General features: G+C 55.5%; 8 protein-coding genes across 8 annotated transcripts; all 8 read right to left on the bottom strand.

The window, feature by feature from the left end:
- Positions 1-948: 948 nt before the first annotated feature.
- On the bottom strand, positions 949-2,637 carry LBRM_24_0170 (putative ATPase domain protein; the record flags this gene model as incomplete). The annotated part of the gene is made up of 1 exon (XM_001565235.1): positions 949-2,637. The coding sequence occupies one exon, from the start codon at positions 2,635-2,637 to the stop codon at positions 949-951; it is 1,689 nt and encodes a 562-aa protein (XP_001565285.1).
- A 642-nt stretch (positions 2,638-3,279) lies between these two features.
- LBRM_24_0160 (conserved hypothetical protein) lies at positions 3,280-4,008 on the bottom strand (the record flags this gene model as incomplete). Its single annotated transcript, XM_001565234.2, has 1 exon — positions 3,280-4,008. The coding sequence occupies one exon, from the start codon at positions 4,006-4,008 to the stop codon at positions 3,280-3,282; it is 729 nt and encodes a 242-aa protein (XP_001565284.2).
- An 894-nt stretch (positions 4,009-4,902) lies between these two features.
- LBRM_24_0150 (conserved hypothetical protein) lies at positions 4,903-5,772 on the bottom strand (the record flags this gene model as incomplete). Its single annotated transcript, XM_001565233.1, has 1 exon — positions 4,903-5,772. One exon carries the CDS (start codon positions 5,770-5,772, stop codon positions 4,903-4,905), a length of 870 nt encoding a protein of 289 aa, XP_001565283.1.
- A 1,692-nt stretch (positions 5,773-7,464) lies between these two features.
- Positions 7,465-8,127, bottom strand: LBRM_24_0140 (glycosomal membrane like protein; the record flags this gene model as incomplete). Its single annotated transcript, XM_001565232.1, has 1 exon — positions 7,465-8,127. One exon carries the CDS (start codon positions 8,125-8,127, stop codon positions 7,465-7,467), a length of 663 nt encoding a protein of 220 aa, XP_001565282.1.
- A 938-nt stretch (positions 8,128-9,065) lies between these two features.
- Positions 9,066-10,250, bottom strand: LBRM_24_0130 (ankyrin/TPR repeat protein; the record flags this gene model as incomplete). Its single annotated transcript, XM_001565231.1, has 1 exon — positions 9,066-10,250. The coding sequence occupies one exon, from the start codon at positions 10,248-10,250 to the stop codon at positions 9,066-9,068; it is 1,185 nt and encodes a 394-aa protein (XP_001565281.1).
- Positions 10,251-12,066: 1,816 nt separating this feature from the next.
- Positions 12,067-13,734, bottom strand: LBRM_24_0120 (G-protein (beta)-like protein; the record flags this gene model as incomplete). Its single annotated transcript, XM_001565230.1, has 1 exon — positions 12,067-13,734. One exon carries the CDS (start codon positions 13,732-13,734, stop codon positions 12,067-12,069), a length of 1,668 nt encoding a protein of 555 aa, XP_001565280.1.
- A 778-nt stretch (positions 13,735-14,512) lies between these two features.
- LBRM_24_0110 (conserved hypothetical protein) lies at positions 14,513-15,826 on the bottom strand (the record flags this gene model as incomplete). The annotated part of the gene is made up of 1 exon (XM_001565229.1): positions 14,513-15,826. One exon carries the CDS (start codon positions 15,824-15,826, stop codon positions 14,513-14,515), a length of 1,314 nt encoding a protein of 437 aa, XP_001565279.1.
- Positions 15,827-16,724: 898 nt separating this feature from the next.
- Positions 16,725-17,237, bottom strand: LBRM_24_0100 (conserved hypothetical protein; the record flags this gene model as incomplete). The annotated part of the gene is made up of 1 exon (XM_001565228.1): positions 16,725-17,237. One exon carries the CDS (start codon positions 17,235-17,237, stop codon positions 16,725-16,727), a length of 513 nt encoding a protein of 170 aa, XP_001565278.1.
- Between the last annotated feature and the right edge of the window lie 505 nt (positions 17,238-17,742).

Here is a 17,742-nt window from a genome sequence, read left to right as displayed (position 1 = left end):
ACCCAGGATCCCGTTGGCGCGTGGGTGTGCGAGAGGGAGGGGGTGGGCGAGACAGGTGACTGATCCTGTATGGACGAGAGTAGCAAGACAAATAGGCGTCACTCACGAAGACGGAGGAAAACCTCCGCGGGAAGCGTAACGCTGCCAGACCTCGGGTGTAGAAGCACGACGCGATGCAGCAAAAATGTAGACCTGTCGAAAATGGCCTTGCAAGAAGGCGACGCGCAGTGGTGGCGTGCGTACGAGGAGAATTCGGTGGGGAGTACAGGATGAGACTCCACGAAAGCGATGGTCCACCGCCCCTCACTATGCACACAAGGCGTCCGCTGCTATGCGAGTATGTGTATGGAGCCTACTCTCTTCCTGTAAGCAGCATGCCCTTGAGCGGTGGCGAAGGTGCACCACGAGCCCTTAGACACGCCGGGGCACCCGATCCCAAACGCACAAGCACTACACGAAAGAAAGAAACTGTATGGCTGGTGCCCCTTTCCAAGCGGAAAAGCACAGAAGAGAACTGCAATCAGCGCGTGTTCCAGTGTACGTGTGCAAGCCACGCCCTGTGACCACGAAAAGCAGAAAGGAGAGTAGAAGGGAGATGAGTGAAAGAGGGCAGACGAGTTGCTGAGCGACGCGCATTGAGAATTCTTCATAAACAACAGAAAGGCTGAGGTGTGTCCGAAGAGAGATGGGAAAACCGGCAACAGTTAACGCGGGGGATGGGCGTCGCTATGACCGAATTCCTCCAGGAGACCAACTTCACTGTTCCGCGACACACGCGCATAGAGAGAGATGTAGCGCCTTTATTAAGAGCAATACACGGGGGGAAGCAGAGAAGCTGACCTTTCATCTGCATCATACCGACCCACACACGAACGCAGAGCGTCTTGTGCCTTCGATGTAAAGAGATATGTGTGCTATCTGCTTAGCAGGCACTGTAAAGGATACTGCTTACTCGAAATGGGGGTGATTCACACGCTGCAGGATAGAGCAGCTCTCAAAGAGGTGTCCCTGAATTGCAGCAATGGTTGGCAAAGGCAGCGAGCCGGCTGAGGCTGAGTCCCAACCGTGACGCAGCGCACTTGCTTCGAACACTTTTCGCAGAACGTACTGGAGAGATGCGGGGGCGCAGCCTACCGCGTGGTTGGCTACCACCATGGCGCATTCCCGCCTCTGCCCCTCTGCGCCGTCGAAGCGCTGAAAAAAATGCGCGCACAACTCCTCCGCCCCGTCGTGGGTGAGGGGTGGAATGTACACAAGCGTTTCCAGTCGGCCCTGGCGGAGGACGGCAGCGTCCAGCACTTGCGGTGCATTCGTGATTCCAATGGTGAGCACACCACTGTTGCCTATGACGCCGTCCAGCTCACAGAGGAGGCCCGCTAGCATGCGTCTCGTGACGTCGAGCTGGCCTTTACCGTTGCCGGTGCCCTGGTCGCTGTCTCCGCATCGCATCACACCACGAGACTGTGCGATGACGTCCAGGTCCTCCAGCACCACCACAGCAGGAGTGCGCGCCCGTGCTCGACGGTACACATCCCGCAGCTGCTCCTCACTCTCTCCAAGGTACTTGGAGAAGAGCCTTGTGCACTCCACAAAGAAGAAGGGCATAGACGGAAAGTCAGAGGCCAGCTGCCGGGCGAGGCTAGACTTGCCGCATCCTGACGGACCGTGAAGAAGCAAGCCGGTGGAAGAGAGGAGGGATGCCAACAGACGACCACCACCGCCTGGGCTACTGTGTGCGGCGAAGACAGAGACAAGTGTGCTGATGCGGTGTCGCGCCTCGGATAAGCCGTAAAGATGGGGAGGTGCGCACTGGCTGACAGCGGGGGAACGCCGGTGGTGGAGGAATGCACAATTTTCCCGCGCAAGTGAGCGCAGGTTTTCGCCAGTGACGCCATGTGCGGCGGCCTCAAGCGTCATGCATGCGTTGAAGAGAAGCATTTGACGTGAGGTGGAGAGTGTCTGTGCACCACTGAGCAGCTCGACGTGTGATTTGAAGAGTGGCTGTGGAACGCTGCGCAACAGTCGCCTCATTCCCGCCTCGGTGAGCTCGCGAAGGGGGTAGAGAGCAGGCAGTCTTTGCTCTAAAAGCCATGCTGGCACCGTGTCCTGACTGGGAGCACTGGCAACGATAACACACGACGAGCTCGTCAACGCTGCCTGCAGCAGTCGCTGGAGAAGTGGCAAAAGGCCGTTGATGCTGCAGAGCAACCAGAGAAGATCGATGTCATCAACGACAACGATCGAGAAGGGCCGCAGTGACAGTGCATGGGTAGCGATCACGCCTAAACTCGAGCTGCTGTGTGCCACTGCGGCGTAGGTCAGCGTCCACAGTGTGAAATCATCGTCGGGCGAGGCAGCTGCCGGTGCTGTGAGAATGATGTCGTGCACTCCGGCCGCGTGTCGCACCTTGGTAGTCACTGACAGTCCGCTTACGAAACTTTGAAGCGCTGTACTCTTGCCGGCGCCTTTACTGCCGACAAGAAGAAAGAAAAGCGACTGCTCCCCGAGCTGTCGGAGTCGCTGCACATCAGCGATAAGGTGCCCGTCGACAGACATGGAGAGAAGTGGTAGGTAGTCATCTACACGCTCCGTTGCTCTGAAACACGCGCACGATAAGCGAAAGGGATGGCAAAGCATTAGAATGGGGGGAAGCGAGAGAGATCAGAGAGGTGCGTGCAGGCGTCCATCAATGGTGACGGGGCCCCCACAGAACGGAACAGCGAAAATCGAAAGGGAGAGATGCAAAGAAGGACGCTGAGAGCAGCGACACGGAAAGAGAGAGGCCGGGAGGCAGACATAAGTTGAGGTAAACAGGCAGGTGCCCTATTGGTGCCAGAGTGCTTTGCCTGCCGCACCGTATGCCCGAGGCGTTTACGAAAGCAAGACGGCCTTCACTATCGCCACACTCTCTTCGGCGGAAGAAACCTCATTGACCCAGAAAGAGAAGGGCAGAAAGGAGGCAGATGCCTATTCACAGGAAGAACGACAGCACACACACACACACACACACACACACACACACACACACACACGCAAGTGCGCAGCTGAAACTTTCACAACGGAAGACCACCTCGGAAAGGGTGCGCATAGAAGCAGAAAGACACGCGGGGCTGCAGAAGAGTCTGCGGCAGCGAGGAGGAACAGTTGTGTAACAGCGGGGAAGGCAAGCACGGGTGTGTTCAACCGAAATGCAGCTCGACAGTCCCTAAAGAGCTGCACTACACATCTTGCAAGACCTCCTGGTGCGAGAAGTGCTCATAGAAACGGGCACTGAAGATACTAAGCGTCCTTTTCAAGTGCCTCATAGCTTGTGTAATCCTCGATACGCGGCAGCACCCCGTTTCGAGACAAGGCCTGCTCGACTGTCGCAACATTCAACTCCCTCTGAGCCTGCCAGTCTGCCAGTCCAGTGACCTGCTTCTTCAACTCCTTGTCCTTGTACAGAAGAACACACGGAAGGTAGCGGTCAGGAAAGTTTGGAATCGCCTCTGTGGAGATAATCGAAACGAGCTTGACTGAGCGCCGCCGCTGCGCCACCGTGCGAAGCACCGCCAACAGTGCCTCACAGTCGCTGTGACCCGGCTTGATGAGCACTGCTACCACCCAACACGTCGAAGACGCCTCTGTAACCTCGGCAACGTAGTCGGCTCCCGGGATGTGCCGTAGTACCCCAAAGCGCTCCGTTGCCCTCTGCTGCTGCAGCTCCATCACACGTCGTCGCCGGATAACAGCTAACGCCTCGTCCTCGTTGTCTGAGTCGACAATGAGGTCAGTACCGTCCTCCTTGCGACCCTCGTCGCGCTCGTAGCCTCCGCGCTCCAGTTTTGCCTCGACTTTTTCCGCATGCGGGTCGTAGACTGTGAGACACGCGTTTTGGTTCGTATCGGCAATTTTTTGCGCTAATATCTGCAGCTCGTGCGTTTCATACTTACCGACACGGTTGCCGTAGCGGTACTGCACGTCCTCCCACTCAGTGGTGCGAATGCGCTGATTGGCCGTGCGCTCCATGGCTGCGGCTCTGTTTTAGGCTCGAGATTAGAGGGGGGGGGCGTTCCTGAGAAGGGGCTTGGCAACCGAGATGCGCGCGCTGTAAGTAAAACTATGCTTGCTTCCGTGAGCCCCTGTTGGGTGAATGACTCTCTGAGAACAGAAAACAAGAAGGTCAAGATAAAGAGGAAAAGGGGCGAGAAGAGGGGACATGCAAGAAGTAGATGAGTATGCGGAGCCAACAGAGCAAAACAGATGTGCTACCAAAGATCCAGCCTGCCCTACAGAATCTGCTGAGCCGCCTGTACGGGGGGAGATTGCACACACCAAGGCAGTACGTGAGGGCGCGCTTATGGCGCATGATGAGCCCGCGCATTCACTTGCACATAACGCACGGCCTGCGTGGAGGTCAACAGGCTGGATATTGGGTAGGTTTCTCATCGAGACGACAAATGCTTGGACTTCATCAGCAGACGCCTCTGCCTCGTTAAGCCTCGTCCGAGAACAGAAAAGACGAGAGACATACAGCACAAACGAAAATGCGTAGGGTACATCGGTGGAGGGGAAAGGAAAGGAGAACGCGCAGCGTGGTATAAAATAATAATAGAAATGTAAAGGCGCAGTCACCAGCGCAGAGCCAAAGCCACCTCTGTGCGAGTGCGTCGCTTTTCCGGCACATGCGCAGTGCCCTGCCCAGCAGGGCGGGGGGAGATACAAAGACGACAGTGAGACGAAAAAAAAAGGCCAAAGCAAACACACCATGACTACGCATCCACCAATCATGCCAAGCACAACAACAAGCGAAAGAACACAATGATAACGCACATCGTCCGACGAAGCCTTCTGTAACGCGTACAGGGGCCATGGTTCTTGTGAGATTTGCATAGTAAGCGCACCTCGTGAAAGAAGTGGGATTCAGCGAGAGCCCATCACCGTGCTCATTGCATCGCGCTTCAGGCTCGTGGGTTGGTGATGCCCAGGTTGGTACGTGCCATTGGTGGCCATCGTAGTAGTGCGCTTGGTGCTCGACCATGTTGGGATCGGTCCAGGGAACTCGCTTCGCGCAGCGCGCACAGGAGGCACTTCCTGTGGGTATACTTGATTGGGACACGCGCGAACATGCGTCTTTCCGGCCGAGATGTGCGTGTGAGGGTAGCAGCTGTGCGGCACCTGAAGGACTCCAACTCTGCCGTTATCATCAAAGGCATAAATCAGCCTGCCGGCCTCCTCCATCTCCTTCGCTGTGGGGTCCCTTCCCTTGTACTGCCGGAACGCCTCACGGTACGCCGCAGTAGCAGCAACGGAGGCATTGTCTGCCGGCTGCGGACGCTCGATTGCCGACCCTGTCAGTGCCTCGGCATACCGGTAGACAAAATCCATATCTTTGCCCGAGAGTACTGCGCGACTGCGCGAGGTCTGAAATGGGTCAGACCAGGTGCGAGCGCCGCTTAAAAACTTGTGAGAGCAGTCTTTGAAGTACGTGCCGCTTGGATTCGCATCCGTGATGGTGCGGCTTGCAATCATCTCAACCTTCTCCCTCTTCGTTGCGGTGTAGCGGAGCGAGCGCTCGGTGTCAGTGCTGGCGGTTGCGGCTGGATTGCGGCGCTTCACAGAGTTGTCGGTGGGCATCGTGACCGCGGATGGTAGGTTAGGGTCTGGGAGCGTGACCGCCTTCCGAGGAAGGCGCCAAGAGTTTGTCTCGATTTCCTCGACATGGTTGAGCAGATCCTCCTTGCACTGCTTCTTCAGCGTGCTCGACTGCAACTGCTCTTCAAGAGTGACCATGAGTGGCACTGTGCTCAATCAAGGCGCAATCCTTCTGCGAAATAAAAGAGAACGTTTCTCTAGATTGATCGGCGCGAATGCTGCGCTAGCGGAAGTCGTTTGCCGCTGCAAAGGGTGTGCAATGGATAGGATGGGGGAGGATGGAAGAGATGTGCCTGGGAAGGATGACAAGGAGCTGCACATGCAGCCCAGGAAAGGGATAGAATAGGTGAGCATGAGAAGCAGGATTGGAAGGAGTCCGAAACGCGACATAAAAAAGGAGGATGCAGAGGAGCAATGAGCCGCGTCTCTGCCACTTGTGGGACCGCAATATGGCCCGCCTACTGTCGATGGAGAACATCACACGTCTACGTGAGGGGAGGGAGAGTAAGCACACCTACTTTGATTCCAAACCCATTCCATGGACGCAGGGAAGGGATGCCGCGATTTTTTCGTGTTTGCCAGCGCTGTTTTCTTCCGATTCCGCTGTCCAATGCCCCTATCCTGGGAAAAGATGAAATGATAAGTGCAGTAGATTTTCTCTCCCCCTGACGTGAAGCACAATACCGTACTGCCGCTGTAGCGCCTAGCTAACAGGAGAGGCCATATCGCCTTTGCGGCGCACTTCCACCCTTTAGTCCTTTTACCACCCGCCTCTTCGGCAGAGTGCCGGCTGTGGGTGGGTCCATGTTCTTCTCACCCGTCTGCGGGGACACATACGTACGCATTTTTTTTTCTGCAGCGTGCGCATTCTCTGCCATAGAACATGAGTCCAGATCCCCTCTACCCCGCTCTGCCACAGGCCAATCGCGTTGTGCAAAGCAGCCGCAGACACACGCGGTACAGCAGCGCGCCGCCTCAGTCAGCTGAGCACGACCCCTGCCTCAAACACTGCCCACCCTCACTCCGCAGGTCGCCTCACAGACGCTCCCATCATGCCGGCCGCCACTGGGTGCATTCCTCGGGGTGGCGCAGGCTCCCCACACCAGTAGGCAACGAGGACCGAGTGAGGCACGTTCAACACACGCAGATACTCTGCTCATCATGTGAATGGTACAGACGCGCTCACAGTCGCAGGTCGCTCCGACGCAACACCACGCAGGGCCTGATCCCCAGTATCAGCCGCAATACAACACCCTGCCCTCCGTACGTCGTAGGTGCTTGGCCTTGTCAGTACCAGAAGCGGCTCGGCATTGGCATGGATAGGGTGCAGCCTGGCCTCTCCAGAGAGCGGGCACTGGGACCTGATACCACCCCTGTGCGGGCTCACAGAATCAGGAAATAGAAGCACACGCACGAGCCTCAAGAAAGAAGCTGAATCGGAAAGACTCAACAGGGTCTCCAGGTGCACACTGGCACGCTTGCTTGCGTATGTGTATAGATATGCATAGCCGAGATCAGTGCAGAAGATAGGCAGAGACGGCGTGGCGAGGGGTAAAACCCCCGAGAAAGGGGCGCAAGCCACACACGCCAGAAAGAAGAGCAAAAAGAAGCGGAAAGGGACGAGTACTCTTTGGTGCGTGTGTATGGAAAGAGCCACGAAAAAAACGTGTATGGGGCTATAGGGGACGCAGAGAGTGAAGAGGACTGACGCAATGCACACCGCACCGATGCACAGACCGTAACAAACAGCCGGGAAAAGAAGGAAAACAGAAAGACGAAAGCAACCACGCACGCACCGCTGCCATGCATGCATTGAAGAGGGGAGAGGCCTCACTTCTTCGGCTGCAAAGCAGCAGCCTTCACGGGGGAGGCCCCAACACAGCTGCCGCCAGACTTGGCGGCCGCCGCTATGAGCTGCTCACGGGTAGCGATAATAGCGCTGATAAGACCCAGCCCAGCCACATTGGCCGCGCCGATGTCCACAGCGCACACATTGCCGATAGCCGAGACCATATCGCAGGTGTTTCGTGTCAACACTAGGCAGCGGTCACCTCGCTTCGGCATGTTGGGGTCACGCACAAGGTCGTAAATGTCGAGCATCACAGCCATGGCATAGCCGTAGAAGAGGGACGCGCGCGAAACATGCGACATCTGTGCCAGGGTTGGCGAGTTGTTGTTGAAGAAACGACCGGCAAACACAATGTTGTCAAGGAGGCTGAAGATGCCGTCGAACAACACGCGCAGCACAAACAAAACGTCGCGGAGTTGTACGACGCGCTTCTCCATCGCGTCGCTGATTTTCTGCACGTTTCCGAGCCACGACAACATGCGCATTATGCAACGCGCATCAGACATGGCCGCACCAGTCTTCATGAAGTTAGAGTTGCCGTTGATGGCCCCCATCATCTTGAAGAAGCATCCGGCGCCTTTGATCATCTTGTCGCGTGAGTCGGTCGCCGCCATGTAGGTGTTAAGGGCAGCAACGACGGACATCTTTAATATATGCGGGGTGGTGCTGAGGGGACAATAAGCAGAAAAGGGGTAGGGGACTGTGCCTCTTTGTGTCGGCTGCGCGGAGTGTGAGTGTGTGTTGGCCCGTAATACGAAGACAGCGCTCAAAATAGCGGCTGCAAAACCGTAATCGTCTAAGACAAAGAGAGATGTAGGGAGGCTGATGCACCGGCCCACGACGTGAGGTGAGAGAAGAAGAGAAAAAAAGGACATGAGGACGTGAAGTAGCACACGGAGAATGTGGTTTGACACAGAAGGGGTCGATTTCACTCAGGCTTTGTGTTTGCAGGTGCATAGCGCCACCACTCGCGCAAGTACACTATCCACGTGGCGATAGAGCACAGCTCAAGTACCACCGAAAGGTAAGAAATCACTAGAGATGCCAGAGCTATGGGGATACCCGCACCGCACGGTGAGAAGCCTCGCGTATTCGTCGAGGTGCCGTTAAACTTCAAGACTAGCGCTACGCAAAAAAAGTGAGTGCAGGCCTGCGCTGCGCCTACCCGCGGATACGCAGAAAGCAGTGCAGTGACTCTTGGGAGACTTCCACTCACGCACGTGCCCCCTCCCTCAGTGAGAAGAGTGTCCAAGCTCACCTGTCCACTGTACTTCTGCTTCGATTCCCGTTGTTTTCCGAGGCGTGACCGCGCCGGTGGCATTGACCAAGACGAAGTAGATCGGCAAGCGCTCACATATCCACACCTGCGAAGAGAGAGACACCGACAGGGACATCTGCACCATCCCAATCTGATATCCCACGCGCGTCACGCATCACAGCGGTCTTACAAAAGAAACGTTTATAGTGGCCTCTCTGCTTAAAGCCCGGCACGCCCTCCCTCTTCCCTTGATTCTCATAGCGGCCGCTTACCAGGGGAGAAGAAAGGAGCTTGGGCATCATTAGAGGGGAACGGCCCCGCTGATCACTTTTTCAGCTGCCTGAACGCTTCATCCTTCACTTGCTGAAGGTCTTTATTGGTGGGGTCGAGCTTGAGACCTTGGGAAGCGGTGGTAGAGGCGTCACTATACCTCTTCAGCGCAAGCTCAGTGGCAGCCTTGCGCAGGTACCCCTTTGGCCACGACGGGTCGAGTTTAATGCAGCGCAGAGCATCCCAGTAAGCTCTGGTGTAGAGCTGTTGGTTAAAGTAGCAGGCGGCGCGGTTGCTGTAGTAGACGTGGTTTGTGGGGTCAAGGTGAATGGCAAGAGTGTAGAACTTCGCTGCTTTGACGTTCTCGCCCTGCTGAAAGACCTTGTTGCCCTGGTTCTTGAACCGCGCCGCCGCCTCAGCGCGCTTCTCCGGCAGTACCTGGGTCTTCTCGAGCTCCTTGACAGCATTGGTGTTGTTGGCGACCTTCGCCAAGTCCAGCGGAGTCTTTCCCTCTACGTTCTTGGCGCTTACGTCGGCACCGTAGCTGCATAGTAGGCGGATGCACTCCGAGTTTGCATGCTCCACGGCAATGTGCAGCGGCGTGCTGCCGTCCTCAGCAATGGCGATGTTGACCGTTGCCCCGTGTTCAACGAGGAATTCTACTGTATCCACCTTCTTCATGAAAAGGGCTGTGAACAGGGCTGTGCCACCGTGCTTGTCGACAGCATTGATTGGCACATTAAACTCGTAAATGACGGCGCCGATACAGTTGAGGTCACCGGAGTGACACGCCCAGTGAAGCAGAGTGCCAGCCTCACTATCCGTGTACATCGTCTTGGCCCCCAGCTCCACAAGAAGGTGGAGGCAGTCCAGGTATCCCATAGATGCGGCGTAGTGCGCAGCTGTACTTCCAGAGTCCGACTCTTTATTTACATCGGCACCCGCGTTTACCAAAATGCGAATGCACTCCAGCTGTCGTCCCTTCACAGCCATGATAAGGGGCGTGTTGCCGTCCATGTTCTCAACGTTTGTATTCGCCTTATACTCTAGTAGCAGACAAATCATCTGAGCATCGCCGTTGAAGGCGGCAAAGTGGAGGGCAGAGTAGCCGCCAGCTTCGACGGAGTTCGCGAGCTCTGGCTTTTCCTTCAGCATTCGGCTGCAATCCGCCGCGTCGCGCGAGCGCGCTGCGCGCAGGAACTTCTCCACATCCTCTGAAATGCGAGTTCCGTCGTCCATGCCTCTTTTGGCCTTTACTGTTGAATAACAAAGTGTATCGATCTAGACGATGTCGTTATCGTGCGCATACCACTTCTCCCTCGCCGTCTTGTGTTGCTCTCGCTCTATTACGTATGTGTGCAATTTGTGGTGCTGTAGGCGGCGGTCGTGATCCGTGTTCCACGGTGCAGAGCAACGTCATCAGGACGCGCAGAGTTTGCACACCCCAAACGAGAAAAAAGGGAATGGGTCACAGTAGAGTTGTTATTGGTAGTGACGACCAGCGCTGCTCAGAAGCGCTCTTCTACATTTATAGTCGGCCAGTCCCGTTCCTCTTCGCGTTGGCCTGAACTACTGATTTCGGCAGGTGAAAGATAATGTGCTGTGCTCAAGGCGGCCAAACTCGGAGATTGCCGCTTGAAATAAAAGTGGTGAGCGCAGCAGACGATGCAAGGAACACGTCCAAGGCACACATCGTTTCAGATGCCTGACTATTCCGAGGTACTAATCACTCACATTAATTCTACGCCGATGCTTGCCGGGCATTGCCGGCATTGCTCTCCTCACAACTCGCGTGTCCGTCACTGCCTTTTGTCTCTGCTAGTGCATCTATATGCGTCCCTGCAACATTTTTCTGTAGCGTGCGTATTCTCTGCCATAGAACATGAGTCCAGATCCCCTCTACCCCGCTCTGCCACAGGCCAATCGCGTTGTGCAAAGCAGCCGCAGACACACGCGGTACAGCAGCGCGCCGCCTCAGTCAGCTGAGCACGACCCCTGCCTCAAACACTGCCCACCCTCACTCCGCAGGTCGCCTCACAGACGCTCCCATCATGCCGGCCGCCACTGGGTGCATTCCTCGGGGTGGCGCAGGCTCCCCACACCAGTAGGCAACGAGGACCGAGTGAGGCACGTTCAACACACGCAGATACTCTGCTCATCATGTGAATGGTACAGACGCGCTCACAGTCGCAGGTCGCTCCGACGCAACACCACGCAGGGCCTGATCCCCAGTATCAGCCGCAATACAACACCCTGCCCTCCGTACGTCGTAGGTGCTTGGCCTTGTCAGTACCAGAAGCGGCTCGGCATTGGCATGGATAGGGTGCAGCCTGGCCTCTCCAGAGAGCGGGCACTGGGACCTGATACCACCCCTGTGGTAACCTCGGTCATTAGGGGTCAGTGTACAGTAGAAGAGCGAAAACGAACAAAGAAACAAACAGAGATTCAACAGAACGGACAACAAAAGACAAGAAACAGAGTAGATAGAGAGAAAGACAGCGCGCAGCCGCTGTACCACAGACCGAGTTTAGTCGAAAAACACACAAAACGAACAGACCATAAACGACCAAGCATATTTCTGCGAAGCCTTCAGCAATTTCTCTCTTACATCCGCAATTCCCCCACCCGGCATCTCTACGCACCAAAGTTCTTTGATTCCATGCTGAGAAAATGACGCGTGAGTGCTTAGGGGAAAAGGCCGTTGAGTGTCCGCATAGACTTCCTCTCTTCATATGAGAATATTATTTGACACAAATGAAGAATATTAGGGAAAATAGAACGACGAGGTGAGGCGCTAGTGCACTTCAACTGGGTAGACGCTGAAAATGAGGTCAGACCTCGAGAGAAAAGACAAGTCACTAACGGAGGGAGGAAGGATAGGGAGGAGGTGTCGGAGGAGGAGAGAAGGAAGAGGTCAGGTGAAGCAGCAGCAAGAGGTTACACTTAGCATGTGCCTACACCGTCCACGAACAGCCTTCACGTGTATGACTTACTGTTGCGCTTTTTGTTTCTCCTTATTGTTGCTGCAGCCCCGCATGACTGCACAACAACACTATTAAATCTCAAAGGAGTTCAGCTCGTACGCAGGGGCAAACAAATCCAGCGTGTGGGCGTCGCCGCCGCAGAAGAGGATGGTGCCCGCATTGTTCCAGCACACCGCGTTGTAGCGAGAGGCACTTCCGCCGCAGTCGGAGCGCGACGACGTGGGGATGGTGGTGCTGCTAGAAAAGTTGATCAGGTACACACCAGTAAGCGTGGACACGGCACACTGCAGGGAGTTGCTAACAGACATACTCAGAACGGCGCTATCCATGTCGCGCTGCACGTTTGGGCTGCGCAGCATTCGGAAGTCCTCCACTACGATACGCTTGTCGAGCCCGGCCGTGAACAAGTTGTTGTCGCAGCTCGCGATGCAGGAAACGGTGTTGGTGTGATGCGTTGCCGCGCTGACGTTGCGGGGGTCTCGGAGGTCGTAGATGAGCGTCGAGCAGTCGCGAGACCCAGTGATGACCATGTTCTCTCGGTCGCTAGGGACGTGAAGGGCTGTAATGAGGTCTGTGTGATCGAAGTAGCGCTGCGTCACGTGCTGACCATCGAAGATCATGAGGGAGTTCGCGTTCGACGTTTGTACGCCCACACAGTACCGAGACCCGGATGAGTCTTTCAGACACTTGAGGCTAGAGATGAACTGCGCGTCATCAGGCTCCGTGCCGCCGCACTCCTGCCACTGCGCCTTGCGATTACCATCTTCGCTGTAAAAGATTACGGCTGGTGGGATGCTTGCGTACCGCCCCACCGCGCCAACGATCAGGGTATGGCCGCGGTTTGTTATGTCTAGGCAAGAGGCGTAATGGCGCGAAAGGAGAACGTTCTGTAGCAGCACCCCGACACCGTCCCACGTCCCTATCGTGCCATCCGACGAGGAGCTCACCACCACCTCGCGATGGTTCGCACCACCACAGTAGGCAAGAGACAGAATGGGGTATTCGTGATGGGAGCTAGAGCGACGCAGGCTCAGTGCCGGCTTGTACGGTGACCACCCTAATGCCTCCATGATGTACTCGACATCGTAGAGGAATGTATCATTCATCTGTGCAAAGCGGACCGCGCCTCTCAAAACATTCAGCGTTGCGGTATCGCAGTTCCGGACAGCCTCGTACGCCACCTCCACTAATTTGCCTAAGCAGGTCATTCCAGCAGCCCGAGTCGTGTCTCCTTCGATCATTTGCACCAAAGTGTTAACGGCACTGCGGATGTTCAGCAGGTCCTTTCGCGTCATCATCGCCAAGGTCTCCGCATAGCCGATTAAAGGGGCACGACTACAGTCCAGGCGCCGTGGCTTCGACAGAAATGCCATCGCACGCTGCACAATTGCCTCCTTTGCCTGCGTTCTCGCTTCCTCAGGTAGACGGGTAAGGACCTCTACGAATGGCGCAACACTCTCTCCGCTATCAACACGGCCTTTACTGAAGAGAGCTATCGAGCACATCACCTCTAGGCTATCCGCGAAGGATGCAGGATATGAGAGACGGCGGACCAGCTCGCTCACTATTGCATCGTACTGCTTTGTCTTCACCGCATCCTTGATGCGCTGTGCTAGGAAGCCTGTATCCGTCTTGAATCGCACCACTGCATTCGAGTCTAGCTCGGACACTGTCTGCTGAAGATGTGGCGCCTTGTACAGCTCCGAGTGTTCGAGTTCGACGTTGACTGTGATTTTCATTTTCCTCGGCTAGCGCCCACCACAAGATAAAATAAAGCGACCGAATGACGAAAACAACGTTTTAAGTGGTGTGTGGAGGGAAAGGCTTGATCTCTGTTGGTGGTGCGCCGTCAGAGGTGCACAGCCGCATTACAGGCACGAGCGCAGTGTCCGTGGAGACAGGAGAAAATAATTGGTTGCGGCGGCGGTGGCGTGTGAGAGAGTTCACCACATCCAAAAGCGGAAAACAGTAGTGAAGGAAAGAGGAAAGACTAAAAGGAGTTTCTTTAGTTCAGTTACCCCGCCGTTCACGGCCAGTCAACCGCACACCAGCTGCGATGTCCTCCCCATTGCGCCCGAATATTCCAGCAGTGATGAAGAGCGCGTAGCACTGCCGTAAATGATGAAGAGGGAAAAGTGCACCTCAAGTGAGGCTCTTCAGCAGGAGTTGAGGTAACACAAAAGAAGCCCATTTCCGTGTCATCGGCTCGCATATCTCTGCTTGAGAACGCACTACCTCCAGTAACGCGGACACTTCAGTTCTTTTAATCTGCTTCGCTCAGTTTTTCTTATTTCCGCTGCTGCGCACTATCTCCGAGTCACGAGCACAGTCAAACGAAAGACACATGGCTTGAGCGAAGTCAGCGAGAGTTTGCTTTGTTTCTCTCGTTCTCACCCTGCACAGTAGGCGAAGAAGCGATCCAAGCAGCTTCCCTGTGAACAGCACCCGAGAGTTTTGCCGTAGACGACAAGAAACCACAGCAGCTGCGTCTCACCCACGCTCCTCAGCTATTGCCCATTACGCAGCGTTGGCTGTTCTCTTTTTCCCAGCGAACCTGCGATGGTTCCGTTTGCTACCGTCTTGTTTGTTGCTCAGCCGGTGCCGATACGCCTGCTGCCTCCACCTCCATCGAACAACCGGGAAGCAGTACACAGCAGCAAAGTCACCGGCTGCAAAAACAGACCAAAAATGAGGCGTCAGCACAACATCACCGACTTTGACATCAGCAGGGATCTCGCTGCAGTCCTTGTGCTCTGAAACAAGCCTTGCCACCTGCGCGACAGACATGTCGTTCTTCAGCAGCTCAAAGTATTGGAGAGCAGAAGGCTTTCCGGTTGAGTACAGTAGTGTCACCCATCGCGCATGCTGCTCTGTGAACCCCGGCTCGAGCGGACAAAACAGCGGATATCCCAGTTTCTCACTGAGCGTCTTGGAGAGTTGCTCTACAGATTTGTACGCGTCGGGAAACGCGCTGAGGTACGTCTCCAGGATGAGGCGCTCGGCAGCGCAGTCCTTCTCATACCGGTTATCCACGTTGTACGCGTAGCACTGCTCCTCGTGCGCTGTACAGTGGTAGCGTCGAGCAGGCGCCTCGTAGCCGTGCTTGAACGGCCCGACAACGACCAAACGCACCTCTGAGGAAGACTTGGGTGCCCATACTCCAAGCAGCTGCGTTCCATCCAAGTACGTGTACTCCTCCACCGTCGTGTCCTGTGCGTTGTTGCTGGTCAGGTCGCTATCCTTGGTGGCCGGATAAGGAGGGTGAAACTTCAGCATTGCCGCCTGTACCTCCAGAGAGAAGCACCACTCTCGTTGAGCATAGTTGTCCTGCTGAATCATATCCGTGTGCTCCTGATTCAGAGACATTCCTGTAGGCTCGCCAGAGCGAATATCACTCACCAGGAAGATGTCGTGCGTTTCACAGTAGGTACGCCGAATCCGCAAGCACAGCTCCGGAGTGCAGAAGTCCTCGATGAGCTCTAGCACACAGCTCCCCTCCTTCGATGCGATCTCTTTGACCTGTGAACAAAACGGTGCCGGGTCGATGAGAACAAAATCGAGCGTCGGAAAAAGAGAAAAGAGAAACGGCAGATGAAGTCCGCAAGCAGCGCCGGCGTACACGACAAGGACCTTCAGAGACGCGGCGCTGCTGCAGTTTTTGGAGTACATGGCAATCTGTAGGAAAAACTCCACTTCCGACAGTGCCAGCTTCCGTTGCCCGTAGTGCAGCCCTTTGAGAAGTGGGCACTCGAAGGACGCCGTAGATACATTACTCCGGTACGGTCGTCGCGGTGCATCTTCCCTAAGCACGAGTCGCCGGTCAAACAGCATTCTTTTTTCGTTCTTCCCTGTAGCCCCATCCGCGTCCTAGTGAAGCTAGCCACTGCAACTAGGAAGCCCACAAAGAAGCACAGGGAACCAAGAAATAAAAGAGAAACCCACAACAGCTAAAGAGAGTGCGACGCCGTGAGTGCGCGCCGTTCACCAATGAAAGGGAAAGAGACCAAGAAGAAACATGATGAGAGGGCGGGTAGAGGCAGCACTGTAGCCGAAGCGAGGAGGCACACCCCGTGGCTTCCGTGATTTCGATGGGCAGCAGACCAGAGCTTCGCCTGTGGTACTTTCCACCGCACCAAAGGTGTTATACGTTATGACCAGCACCGTGTCAAAAAGGTGAACGCTAAAGCTAAAAAGGCTGACGAGCGCCACCTACGTGTCTGACAGCTGCGTGCGATGCAGCGCGTAGTTTCATTGCCCCATGCAACCATGCACAGACAAAACAAAAAAGGCAAGTACATCGGCGAGTGCACTCGTGCACGCCATCACACAAAACACCAGAGAATCATTTATACATCCGCCACATAGAAGCGCTCACACAGGTGCACACACACGCACAGCACGGTCACCTTTCAACTCGCCAAAGACAGCTCACGACTTCAGTCATCCGCATTAGCTGCCGCTACCGCATTCCCACTTCCTCAGTCGCAGAGGGCGTGAGCAACGAAACGAAGAGAGGGCACGAGGAATGCAAGCTTGGGTGGGTAAACAGCCGCGAGATGGCATTGCAAGTGAGCAACAAGAAAGGAGACCAAAGGCTTAAAAAGGGTACATTTGATTCTTTCAACCGAAAAACGAAGGCTTTGATGCAGCGCTAACTCGTCGACGCCGGCGTCTTACTTTGTACTCACGAGTCTGTACGAGAGACGGTCCTGCACGTGCGACAGCCCACTCATTTCTGATCGTCGAATACAAAGACGTGCTGCCGGCTAAGCTTCTGCATCGCATACTCTACGGCCACCAACTGCCTCTCTACAAGTTCCTGATGTGCACGCTGCGATGGTGTTTCCAACTTGCTGAATCCTTTCGTCTGGTAGTCCTTGTTGAGGATGTCCCAGCGACGCTGAAGGCCATCGCGCAGCTGCGCCAGCTCCGACAGAGAAATTTCCGACCACCGCTCTTGAGCACCTCTGTCCGCCGCCTTGAGGTCCTCGAGCATCTGCTTGCGCGCGTTCAGGTCACCTTTGATTTCTGTGATGTACTGCGGCACCTTGCCAAAGTCCTCGCGATCTGTTGCACGAGGCTGTGGGGCTGGCATTACCTTGGTAGGCACCGCCATCGTGTTCTCCACCGCGTTGGCGACTACAAAGTTCTTCTCCGTCCGCAAGCCCATGACCGGGCGCTCGGTTCGAAGGGGCACGTCGGGCTTTGTTTTTTCGTGGTGGCAATCGCTCTTCTTGAACATGGAGTTGTCCACCGTCGGTGCACCGCGGCTGGCTGTGAGAGGGCCTTCATTTTTGCGGAGAAAGTGCTCTGGGGTCACAGTCGAGCCGACTTCGCGACCAAAAGTCCCGATGGGTTTCCGCGAGGGGTGTACCGACGCATCCGTGTACTCACCGCCAGCGTTACCCACAACAGCACTTGTGCCGTGAATGCCAAACGTCGATGCCGTCGGCGGTGGTGGTCGGCGACTTTTCTTGGCCGTGGCAACAGGCTTGACTCTCAGGACATTGCCGTCCGCCGCTGAGGGACTGCTGGCGGTCACCAAGTCATACACGCACTCACCAGACATATTTCGGTGCAAACGTCAGTGTGTCTATTCTCTCAAAGGCTGCAATGAGCGTGCGTGCTGAGCAGCTGAACACCGCAAAGCTGACACGATGGCAAGGTGAAGAGAAAGGACCCCAGAACAAGCAAAAGGTTGACGGGGGGATGGATACCAAAAGATGGTGATGATGGAAAACAGTAAA

This window comes from Leishmania braziliensis, chromosome 24, assembly GCF_000002845.2.
Source record: "Leishmania braziliensis MHOM/BR/75/M2904 complete genome, chromosome 24".
Taxonomy (NCBI): Eukaryota; Euglenozoa; class Kinetoplastea; order Trypanosomatida; family Trypanosomatidae; genus Leishmania; species Leishmania braziliensis.
This window is presented reverse-complemented; position numbering and strand designations above follow the sequence as displayed.